Source organism: Mustela lutreola, chromosome 12, assembly GCF_030435805.1.
Source record: "Mustela lutreola isolate mMusLut2 chromosome 12, mMusLut2.pri, whole genome shotgun sequence".
Taxonomy (NCBI): Eukaryota; Metazoa; Chordata; class Mammalia; order Carnivora; family Mustelidae; genus Mustela; species Mustela lutreola.
The window spans coordinates 8,427,742-8,439,831 of NC_081301.1; the positions used below are offsets into that span (position 1 = coordinate 8,427,742).

The 12,090-nt window shown below is 59.4% G+C and overlaps 1 protein-coding gene across 2 annotated transcripts in view; it reads right to left on the reverse strand.

The window, feature by feature from the left end:
* Positions 1 to 10,563: 10,563 nt before the first annotated feature.
* LMX1B (LIM homeobox transcription factor 1 beta) overlaps positions 10,564 to 12,090 on the reverse strand; it is a 78,018-nt gene continuing 76,491 nt past the window's right edge. Inside the window, exons 7-8 of one of the 2 annotated variants that reach the window (XM_059142915.1) lie at positions 11,164 to 11,307; positions 10,564 to 10,871 (exon numbers count right to left, since the gene is read on the reverse strand). In XM_059142915.1, coding sequence (XP_058998898.1) covers positions 10,714 to 10,871; positions 11,164 to 11,307 — 302 coding nt within the window. In that variant the 3' untranslated portion in view covers positions 10,564 to 10,713. Of the gene's footprint in view, positions 10,872 to 11,142; positions 11,308 to 12,090 lie in introns of both variants that reach the window. The other variant, XM_059142914.1, reaches the window with a different exon arrangement.

Here is a 12,090-nt window from a genome sequence, read left to right on the forward strand (position 1 = left end):
GCTAGAACAATCATAAACCGTCCGTACCCAACAGCACAGCAGCCACCTGTAATAAAGCAAAAACTCCAGGAGAAACACAATCACTTGCCCAACTCCTCCCCAGCGGTGCTCTGACAGTCCTCCCCCACGAGGGTGCTGCTGGCCGGGCCGCCTCCTGAGCACTGCCCTGGCTTTAGGGGGTCACCACTGGCACCCACCTTCTCCGGTGACTTGGAAAGGGCTCGGAGGGTGTGGCTGGGCTCCCAGGCGTCCCCGCCTGGCCTTGTCCAGTCTCCGAGCCGCAGCTTCCGCACCTGCTCCTAGATCAGCCTCCCTGAGCTCATCCTTTCCTGGGCGCGCTTTCTCAACGTTCTGGGTTTCTAATCTACTGATTTCTTCTAGGTGGGGGTGTGGGGGAGGGGATGTGGTGGAGGCGAGGGGGGGCTCTAATGTGGGAAAATGAACCCATTCTCCTCCGCCCTGTTTCCCATGTTTTCATTGGGACCGACTGGCTGTGTGAACTTGGCAAGCCGCTAACCACTGTGAACTCTGCCTTCCCCTCCAGACAGCGCCCGGCAATGATGGGAGGGGCGCAGGTGGTGCCTGCCAGAGGGCTGGGCTGGCTCGGGAGAGGGAGGGTGGCTTTCTGGCCCTCAGTCTCCCTTTCTCTGCTTCTCTTGTTCTGAGAAGCCGACCTGCTGGTCCGCGCCTGGAAGGCAGCTTAGGATAGACCGCACCCCTCCGCCTTGCCTTTGAAGCCTGGCTCCTCCCCAGGAGAAGAGACCAGCCTCGGTCCCTTGGGCCATTCCAACTCCCTCCTTGGCCTGGAGCCTAGTCTGGTGAAGCCGGCTCCACCCCTCAGAAGGGCAGAGTTGCAAAAAATTGGGAGATTTTCCTGTCTGTCCCAACCTTCCTTCTGGGCAGAGCCGCTTGTTTATACTGGTAACCAGCTCCCTCGGGATCTGCCACTCACTGAACAAGCTCCTTTACCCCTCAGAGCCTCAGTGTTCTCACCTGTGGAATGGGGATGATAATAACACTTCGAGTGACAAGGACATGAGGTCATGCCTACAGGCGCTGGCCTGGCGTAAGGCCCCGCGAGGAGCAGCTATTTTTTATAATTGTCCTGGTCTAGGTGTTGGCCAGGCATTTTACAAACCAAAAGATCCTTTGCAGGGAGCTGACCCCTTCTGGAGCTGCTGCTTCCCTTTGTTTCAACAGAGCATGACTGCAGTTTTCTGCTGTTGTCACTAGCGCTCTGTTGCTGGACATTTTGGGGGTGGATCTACCCAAATGAGTCTAACCTCATTAGCAGCTCAGCACCAGTCATTCGGTTTTCCAGGTGAGCTCTGTGGCTTCCAGTGTGCCCCACCACCCTGCCCAAGTTCCATGTGTGGAGGAGCCCAAGGGGACCCACACCCGGCAGGTGCTCACGGCCACAAGAACCCTGATGGCAGGAACAGCTCTCACTGCAACCGTCTGTGTATTTTATGCCAACGACGATCGGTTTCATTTGTTCTCAGGAACCTCGGACGATGTCCAGTTGGACAGAATCTGCAGGAAAAAAATGCCCCCCAAACAATGTCTCCTCCTAAATGTCACAATCAGTGCACATGTAGGGAGTTCTCACAAACTATATTTGTATAAACCAAGTGGGACAACGTGCAAACCTGGGCGTGGAGGAGGTCCAGGGGTCCTTCTTGTGTCCTGTTGCGAATCATCTTAGCTCTTTATTTTTGAGCACTGACTTTCATGCCAGAAACTTGGAAAACTTGGAAACGTGACCTCCTTGATTTGCCCAAGGACCCTGTGAGATGGTATGGGTTTTAGTTGGGACTCTTTGGTGGCAGGTGACAGAGATGTCACTCTAACTAGTTCGAGCAGTAAAGGGCTCTATTAACCATTTATTTGTTAACCCCTTAATGCCTCTGTAACTGAAGCCTTGGTGGGTCTTGCTCTGTCCAGCTTCCCTTTTACCTGGTCTGTGAACTGGCCACAGTCTCTAGGGCTCCCCCAAGTGGTACGAAGCAGAGCTGCCAGGGTCCCTGTAACTTGGGATCCAAGAAGGTGCCCCAAGATCATGGCTGGTCCAGTCACAGGTAATGGAGTACCCTGGCCTGGAGGCCTAGGCCACAAGACTCAGGCTGACTGGCAGAGACAAGCTCCCACTGCCCATGCTACGATACCTCCTTCTGACACGGCCCCTGAGGTCCTGGGAAGGCCAGGAGCCTGTCAGCCTCAGAGCACGGAGAAAGCAAGCTGGTGTCTCAGGGAACACAGCTCCCAGAAGCTTCCCTGGCCTGAAAGAGTTGTCATTGCCAGTGCCAAGGACAGCCCTGAACACTCCCCCCAGGGCTCTTGGGCTCCTCCTGGCTCAATGTTCTGGGCTGAGAGTCAGCTTCCTGGGTAAGCAGAAATGAGGGGCACCCACAAATAATCTTAGCCCCATTATTTGAATGCCTGGGTTTGGCTGAACCCTGTGACTGGCTCACTTGCTCGTGTGGCCCTCATGATGGCCCTGGGCTCACCCCTCAGTTTATAAAGAAACCAAGGCTTGGGATGGTTAAGTGACTTGCCCAAGGTCACATGGCCCGTGAAGAGCAGAGTTGGGATTGGAGTTTGATACCACTGTGCTGTTTACCCCCGAAGCTGGAAGAGGACAGAGCACCTCCACACCCCAGAGCCCTAGTGACTGAAATGATCAAAATGAACCACTAGCTCCTAATCAGCGCCTTCCAACTAGGATTTGAATCCCCTGTTCTGGAAACACCCATAGGGACCAGAGCTCTATCGGGGTAGACCTGGATCCTGCCCAGTGAGGGAGCACCCCTCTTGTCCCTGAAGAAGCTGAGGCTGCCCTGGGTCCTGGGCAGGGCCTGAGCCCCCTCTGCTTCTGTGAGGAGGAGAGGAAGAGAAGGGATGGGCTGTGCATATGGGGGGCGGGCAGGGGAGCTCCAAAGCTCTGCACTCACCCCTGTGATTCTCCTGCAGGGTTCAGGGAGGGCTGATTCCCTGGGACCTAGGGCACTGACAGTGAGTAGTCTTTCTCTGACTTTTAGCCTCCCTGAGCCTTTGTTTCCTTATCCATAAAATGGGGGTAGTGACAGTACCTGCCTCACGGGTCAGTGTGAGGAGTCGGTGAGATGGGCACAGCACGGCTGGGAGTGGCTAAAGCACCCAGGAAGACGTTGATATTTTTACACCTTTCCACCTTTCCTTGTTTTCCTCCTCCTGTGTCTTTGCCGCTGCCCCAGCTCTAGTTCAAATCCCAGATCTGCTATTTCCTAGCTGTGTGGCCTCAGGCAGGTTACTTGACATCTCTGAGCTCATGTTGCTGTTCTGTAAGATGGGAACGCTCCCACCTGCTTCTCAGGGTTGTGATGAGGAATCCAGGGCGTCATCCCTGTAAAGCTCCCACACAAGGCTGGCACATAGGAGCCTCCGAGGTGGAGGATTTCTTCCTTCCTTCTTTATTTTCTGGCCTTAATCTGAAGCCATCCCCACATCACCACCCAGCCAAGCCGCTGCATCGGCTCGCACCTGCCTGACTCCCGACCGCCACCTTGTGGCCTGACAGGTGACTGCACGTTCAGAAGTGAAATTCAAACTAGCTTCTGGTTTCCCAGATTTAAAAGCAAAAGAGCCCCAGCTTTCTTCTCTTGCAGAAAGGTCCTAGGTGTTCTGTCCCAGAGGAAAGATGCACGAGGGGCTGCCTACCACTGGGCCCATTCCAACTAGAGTCTGTGCTAAGAACTTTCTGTGCATCACGTTGTTACTGATCGGGCTCTGGTTTGGATCAGAGTTTTCCAAAGGAACAAATAAAGGTTCCTGGAGTCACCGTGGTCACATCAAGGGTTCCAAGGCATCGACATGTGCTTCGACATCAACGTGGCTTTATCCAGTAGGGTGGGTACAGGGGTTTTTTTTTTATTACTTCTCTTTAGGCCACAAATTGATACGTTGCATATACTCTTCTGTGTTATTCAAAATCTCATTGTGTTGACTTCTCAGCTAAGGCAGAGAACAGTTTGTGTTGGGTGTTCTTCCAACGCCAAGGGCCCAAGTGACAGCCGTCAGCATGTCCAGCACCAGGTATCTCGGCTCCTACCATCTCAGGCTTCTGGATCCTGAATTCAACCCGAGTGTGCCCCACCTCCCTGGTGCCCTGCCACTCCCGCCTCTGAGCGCTTGCTCTGGCTGTTCCCTCCCCTGCGAGGTTTTCCCTAAATTTTCAGCTACAGCTGACAAGCACCCCACCACCACCCTTCCTGCGCCCGCCCATCCCCGCTTGATGCCTCTCCACGTAGCTCCTGCTTTCGCTCTGCCCAGACGGACATGCGTCCCGAGAGACCTGCCAGGTGAGAGATGAAGATCAAAAGGAAGGAGCAATCAGGGGGCTAGCCCCCTTCTCCTGTCAAGCCCCAGGGCTTGCTCTGAAGTCAAAGCCATAAATAGAATCCCCGTGTCTGTCTGACAGTGCCTGGGATCAAGATCTGCCTGGTATGGGGGTCCCAGGACACTAGAGGCAAAGAGGGCATCTGAGGCTCCCTCTTAATGCCTGCTGGACCACCCACCCAACTGCCCGTCTGTCCTGGAGGTTGCTCGTTCCGTGTAGCAGCGCTCATCCCTCGCCTTCTCCAGTCCAGGGCTCATAGCCCGGCAGGATTTTCGAGGAAATAGGGGCCGGGGAGTCGTGGGGAATTCCGGAGGCAGGACGGCACAGGGGCTCAGACACCTTGAGGACAAGGTTTTTAGGATGGGTTCACGATCACGTTCTCCTGAGACCACCCCCTTCTCAAGGACCCCTCCCACCCCAGGTTCCTGGGAGAAATCACCCCGGAGCTCGTTGCTTCTCTCTAAGCCTTGGTTTTCTCATCTGTGCAGTGGGATGAGAGCGGTTCTGGGTTGTGAAGATCAGTGGGCTGAAGTCTGTGACCGGCAGTGGTGGCAATGGCTGGTGTTTATGCTGTTTGAATCTGTCCCCAGAAAGTGGGGCCTAGAGGGATCCCTCCTTCCATGCCGTCTTTCTCCCCAGGAACCCAGCCTGTGTTTCCCCCACCTCCAGTGCCTTCACCTTCTGGGCTGGGGGGAGAAGACAGGAGACAGGGGAGCCCTGGATGAGCACAGCCTCTCCTCTCCACCTCCCACACATTTTTTAGTGACAGGATTTTAAATGGTTGCTGTAGGCAAGAGAGTTGGCAGCCCACTGCTGGAGGTGGGGGGTGGAGCTTGGAGGCCCCTCTTTCAGGATCCTGGGCCTGGGGCTTGGATGTGAAGACTCGGTTGAGTCCTGTCTCCGTGCTGTGCAGCTGGGGTGAGTGACTTAATTTCTCTGGGCCTCCATGAGGCCACTCTGAAGGTAGGAGAGTCTCCTTGATCCCTGGGTCCCTGAGCTTCACCTTGGAGGACCAGATCATAGGGCCAGAGAGGGTGGGCTAGAGGGGACAGCTGGGGTGCTGGCGAGACCATGGATTTGCGGCCAAAGCTGATTTTGAACCTTGGTTCTGCCGCCCCTTGTTACCTTTATCATATCAAGCCGGTCACTACCTCCTTCTGAGCCTTAGGTTCTCTTCTGAAAAATGAGACCTTAGTACTTGCTGCTCGGGGTGTTGTGGGGTGCAGAGGAAGAAATGAGCAGGAGTGCCTCAACTTGTCTAGACTTCAGGAAACCTCCAGGGTGAGAATCACCCAGAGGCTGCAGAAGAGGGTGCGGGGTGGCGCATGCCCCCTAGGGGGCGCTGGTGCCTGGGAGAGCGGCTGGAGGTGGCTTCCAGGTAACCCCTGCCACAGGAGTGGGGACAGGAGGCTGAGAAGGAGCAACCAGAGAGGCTGGGGAAAGGGGGGGGGGCATTAGAACATCCGATCTGTGGATGTGAGGCCCTGCCCCCAGTCTCACTGCTTTTTCCCCACCCCCAGACTGAGCGCTTCAAGTTTAGGAGTGTAGCAGGATTTTGCCTGCCCCTGAGATTTTGCACAAGACTGAAGCACTGGCAGACACTCCTCCCCACCTAGTCTTCTCCATGCTAGCGGACTTCTGATCTTGGCTTAATATGTAGCCTCTTCCAGGAAGCCTTCCATGATGCTTCACCCCTCCAGGTGAGGTTGGGTACGCCCGCCACAAGGCCTCTCTGAACCTCAGCTGAGCTTATGCCACAGTCTACGTCCTTGGGGCACAGACCACTGAGGCCTGGTTCTCAGCCTGGTAGCTGCCACTTAAAGGTCCCCTCATGCTGGTTGGTTGAATGAAAGAATGTGTTGGGAAACAGGAGAGAGTCGGATGGGATGGATGCATCTGTCTTAAGCATGGAGGTGGTTCGGGGTTGGGGTGGACCAAGGATACGGCGGTGAGGGTTATGGGATGCGACAAGGAATGGGCTGGGATGAGAACGGGGACCCCGAGCTCTCTTTCCTCCTTGACCTGCTGTCCCTGGCGCCCATGGAGAAGCCCCCCCCGCCCCCCCACGCCTCGCGCAGGACTGGCTCCGGCCGCCCTCCCCCCCCCCCCCCGCCCAAGGAGAGGCAGCACAGGCGTGTACAGGTTGATTTATTTACAAATATACTGATGTCTCATCTTTTGTTGGTGTTTCCATTTTCTGCTTTTGTGGGAAGAGGCAGAAGGTGAGCGTGGAGGGCAGGGTGGGGGGAGTGATGTGGTAGACGCTAATAAATAATTTAACAATGACAAGTTATTAAATAAAATGTGTCTGGGGATGGCGGGTGGGCAGTGAGAGTCTGTACAAGGAAAACAGAGGAATGGCCGATGGCCGGTGCCCACGCCCAGCTGGGCCGGGCTCCCGTGGGGCCCTGGGTCGGGGTGGGGGTTGGGCACCGGCAGACAGGCTCGTGGCAAACCGCACCTTCCAAGGGCCAAATGGTGGAGGGTCCTTCCTGCTCCCCCAGCCCTCAGGCCTCGTGTGCCCGGGAGTGTGAGTAGGTACGTGAGCCTCCGTGTGCGTCCGGGGTGAGTGTGTGTCTGTGTCTGTGCGTGTGCGTGCGCGTGCGGACCCTCTTCCCCGCAGGACAGAGCGAGCCCCAGAGCTGCAGGTTCTCCCAGACCTCAGGCGGTGCCCAGAGCTCAGGCCAAGCAGGGGTCAGCCGGTTTGCCCTCCCCGGGAGTGGAGAGAGGGATGCAGGCCCCACAGGGGTGGGTGAGGCAGCCTCGCTGCTGGGGGGCAGCGGAGCCCCCTAAAGGAGAAGAGGCCTCCCCCCAGCCCTGCGACAGGGGCCTGACCTCGCTTGCGCCCTGCTCGCCCGGAGACAGTGGACTCCTCGCCTGCCCGTCCTGGGAATCCTCCCCACATGCCCAGCCCGCTTGCCCTGACCTCTTTCCCGACAGGCTCTGCCTGCGCTACAGTGGGACCTTTGGGACCATAGGGTCCCTTTGTCTGTGCGGCCCCCCAGGAGGCTCCGTGGAGCAGGCAGATGAGGCTCTGGCTGGGGGCAGGACCCCACCTTCTTGTCCCTCCTCTGCCCTCTTTGCCGTGTCACTTGGGGCAGAATCCTTCCTCCCTCTGAGCCTCGCCCTCCGCAGCAGGGAAACGGAACTCGGTTTTCTCTAACCCTTCCCCTGCCCACCTCACACGGTCTGCCTCTTCCTCCGGACCAGAACTTGACCTCCCTCCTCCCTTGGGCTTCCCATCCCTGCCACCACGGGTGATGACGGTCAGGGTGGGGAGTGCTCCTGGCTGCTCACTGCGCCCCCCGCCCCGGTCAAGGCTGCACTCCCCACCCCCCACACCGGAAGAGCCTGCTTACCCCACCTCACCCCAGACTCCAGCGAGCCCGCTTGCCTCCGCACGCTTCTGCCGGGCGACCCTGACCGCTGGCCACCTCTCTCTGAGCCTCGGGTTCCTCATCTGAGAAATGGGTCCCTACTAACATTTGGACAGAGCTGGGTCAGAGTGTGAATGTCTCTCCTTCTAGAGGAAAGCCCCTCCAGGGTGAGCCCTACATCTTGTTCATCTGTGTCTCCACGGCCCATCCGGGGCTGGGCAGGGTGGACAGCGGATGTTTGGGGGAGCCTGAGGGAACAGAGGACAGTGAGCCGCAGCACACGGCCGTCACCTGACCACGGCTGATGGGGCGTCTCTGGCCGACCGGACACTCCGAAGTCTCTCCGGCTTTGACCATCCGTGGGACGTGATTGTGGGCGTCTATGAACCAGCGCCCCGCAAGGAGCAGTGCACAGTGAGGGCAGAGCCTGGGCTGGACTTGGGAGGTTGTGAGGCCCCAGGTGGGCTGGCAAGACAGATGATGCCCCCCGACCTCGAGGCCATTCACCAGACCAAGAAGATGAGGGGGTGGCATGGTGTCCCTTCTCCCTCTCCTCCCTAGGCCAGGCTTTCCAGGCTGGGATAAAGAGAGTGGACCAGATGCCCATTTCTGAGCTTCCTTCTGACTGAAAGAGTCTGGTAGAGAAGGACCAGGGCCCCTGGTGGCTGGCGGGGGGTGCTGCCCCAGGCCCGCCCCAAGCAACCCCAGAATGATTTGGACCATGTGAGCACAAGAGGAGGAAGGGGAGCATCTCTCAAGACACCAGCGTGGCTGCTTAAGGGACCCCTGGTGGCCCAGGACAAGAGATGGTACAGCGCCCAGGTGGGCTAAGGTTGCAGAAAACCGAGAACAGCAGCTGAGATCCCTGTGGGACTTCGTGTGGTACACGGAGGCAGGGCCAGGCTGAGCCGCCTCGCCCCGCTGACAGCCCTGGGGAAGAGCACAGGACACTTTGGGGCAGCCTCGGGCTCTCCACTAGACAGAGGAGCCAACACACGGAGCAGGCTGGCGAGCGTGGAGAAACCCAGAGGGGGCCGGGCGGAGGGGACCAAAGGCGGAGAGAGATGCCCACTGTCCTATTCGCTCAGAAACTGGGCCAGGCAGATCTCAGGGTGGCGGCCTAGGGCTTGGTGTCAGAATTACAGGCAGGGCTCTGAGCACCTGGTGGAGGACACAGCGGCCACCAGAGGCCAGAGAGGGGTCATCGAGAACAGGACCCATCAGCCCGACCTCATTCCCTCTTTTGGCAGGGTCGGAGCTGAGTGGATCCGGGCTGGGGGCTGAGGCAGCCCGTCTGGCTTCCCGCGGGGCATCTGACAAAATGGGGCTGGATGTGCTCTAGGACGTGGCCTCCAAGGAGGACTGGTTCACGGGCCCACACCGGACAGGAGAGGTGCAGGCAGTCATGTGCCTTGGGTGCGAAGCGCAGGGCTAACTCCTGACATGACAGGGACAGAAAGCCAGGGTCACAGAGCTGGGGGTGCAGAGAAACTCCACAGGCCAGACTGAATTAAGGAAGAAGAAATGTGGCAAGTGAAAAAGCCAAGGTCCTTTGCGGGATCTAAACAAGAAGTGCCGCTCCCCCACATACACACCGGAGGGCCCTGTGGCCCTTCAGTCGTGTGTGTGAGGGTCAGGGATCCAGTTACAGTGAGTTTCCAGGTAATGTGGTCTCATTTGGGGCCACATTAACGGAGGCAGGGCACCTAAAGTGGGGGAGGTAGCTGGCTGATACTGTGGGGAGATTGGGTTACATCTGTTCCACCTTTAGATTGAAAGCTGGAGCCCAGTTGAGGGTACAGTTTTAGGAGAGAGAGCCGGAGAGACTGGGAGAGCCTGGCTTTGAGAAGTGAAGACTTGGGGCTCAAAGAGGCAGAGGCCAAAGCCGCAGAGAAGGGCAGCTGGCCTGGGGCGGGATGAAGCAGCGGGCTCTCTGCCTCGGGAGGTATGTGAGAGGCAGAGGGAGCCAAGCTTCAGGTAGATGATGGGCCAAGTGGGTGACTCGGGAGGTCCCTTTCCGCCTGGAGGTTCTGCCATTTGTCCCACCTGCTTCTGGGGGCCCCCGTCTCTGCCCTGCCTGCCCAGGCAGCCCCCCGTGTAGGCTGAGGCTAGGATACACCTGCGTCTGCGTGTTTCAAGCCCCAAACTCCCCCCTCCCTCCCACACCCGCCTTCCTTCCCCCCTATTGCTGTAAGAAGATGGGGTCCCTGCCCCGGTCTGGCCTCTGTCCCCTTCCTGACGTGGCAGGGCTGGCCCCCAGAGCGCCTCTGTGTCTCTTGAGCTTGTCTGTGTACCTGCGCGCAGGGGTCCGCATGGCCGTCGGGGCTGTGTGCACGTCTGCAAGTGAGGCTCATCTACCCTCCCCGGGGACTCCCCCTCAGGGCGGAGCCGAGGTGGGCTGCGCACCCCTGCCAGGCTCTTCCCCACTCCTGTTCCAGATTCGGACTGGGACGGGTGAACCCAGGCTGGCGGGCTGGCTCTCGGAGGTGGGGGAGCTGGGCATGACCCCCGCGCACAGGGACACGCCCTTGCGTGTCACGCGCCGCACACAACATGGTCGCCTTGGGGCATGCTGGGGGTGGTGGCAGGGGGGTAGGGGGGGCTTGCCTGGACCTAGGCCCGGCCCCTGGAAGTTGGCTGGACACAGAGAGGACGTTTAAAAAAATAGAGAGAATTTAAGCTTCCCAAAAAAGAGATGGGTATGGGGAAGGAGGCGATGGAGGCCGAGGTGGGGCTGGGAGGCGAGCGACTTTCCGAGACTCTGGGTCCCTGGGGTGACACGGTCTCTGCCGGCAGGACGTGGCCCTGCCCAGGCTGCGCCCGTCTGCCTGCCCGGCCAGCCCGGGGAAGGGCACCGTATGGCTGTGTGTAGAGTCTGTGCGGGCGGTGGGGCTGGCCCTGGCGGCCGCAGGCCCCCCCCTCCCAGGCCCTGGCCCAAGCGTCCAAGCGGCCGGCTGGCTCTCAGGAGGCGAAGTAGGAACTCTGCATGGAGTAGAGCCGGTCGATGGGGTTCCCCACGCGGGCCTGCAGGGAGCCCACGTCTGAGGAGCCGAGGAAGCAGTCGCTGAGGCTGGTTAAGGAGGTATCGCTGTCGATGTCATGGAAGATGGAGTCGTTCCCTGGGGGCAGAGGGGGCGTCAGGAGCCGGGCAGGCGTGAGCTCCCGGGGGCCCTTTCGGCCCTGCAGCCTGTGTGGCCAGAGGTGAGGAGGGACGGGGTGACCTGTGGCGGCGGCGGGGGGCCTGAGGCGCCGAGGGCCGCAGGTGGGGCCTCGCGGGCACCCCCTTCCGATGGGAGGCGGCAGGCAGGCAGGCTGTGTCGGCGGGGCCTGCCGGCCCGGGGGTGGTGGGCGGGGGCGGTGCTGGGGTGGGCAGGGGGCGGGGCGGCTTACCATAGGGGTTCATGTGGTCACCTGGCATTTGGGGCGGCGTGAGGCCCTGCTGGAAGGGGTCGCTGCTGCCGTAGGGACTCTGCTCCATGGCCACAATCTGCTGCTGGGGTGGGGCCAATGGCGTGTAGGAAGCCATCATGCCCTCCATGCGACTGGACAGGACCTCTGGGGAGAGAGCACACTTTCACCCACCCGCCCTGTCCACCTCATCCCAGAGCTCACGCCGCCCCGGGGGAGCCCTCCCAGATATACCTCAGGCCTTCCCACTGACCTCCCATATGACTCCCCACGGCCACGGGGCCCACTGCAGTCCCCCTGACTCTGACCTCTTCTGCACTTCCCCAGGTTGCCCTGGTGACCCAGGGCCACTGAACCCAGGTATCTGACCCCTGACCCCTTCTCCCCAGACACATAGGAATAAACACATAGATAAACACAGGAATCGGTTTATCACAAGCCAGGGATCTCCCCTCCCCACCTCCTCCCTTCCTCCAGTGGCCCTGCCCTCCAGAAGCAGCTCACCGCTTGGGGGACACAGACACTACGCAGGCAGTCACGATTCAACATGTGGGTGCGTGAGCTCCCTGCATCTGGGAGCATCAAGGTGGGGCCCAGGCCAAAGGAGCTCAGGGAAGGCTTCCTGGAGGAAGGGACCCCTAACTCCACCTCACTTAAAGAATCAGCAGGGGTTCAACCATGCCAGGGGCAGGCAGCAAAGGCAGGGAGGGGAGAAACTAGCCAGTGGGAGCAGAGGGCCCTGTGCATGGGGCTATAGTGCCAGGATGAGAGAGGCCAGGAGTGGGGAGGAAGATGGTCTTCGGGGCGCCCCCCCCCATCAACCCCAGAGCTCAGTGTGCCCCCTGAGGCTGTAGGAAGTCTGCTGTGGGAGGGGCTGCGGAGAAAGCCTGGCAGGGTGGAGGCTGGAGGCCGGGACCACTGAGGCAATTG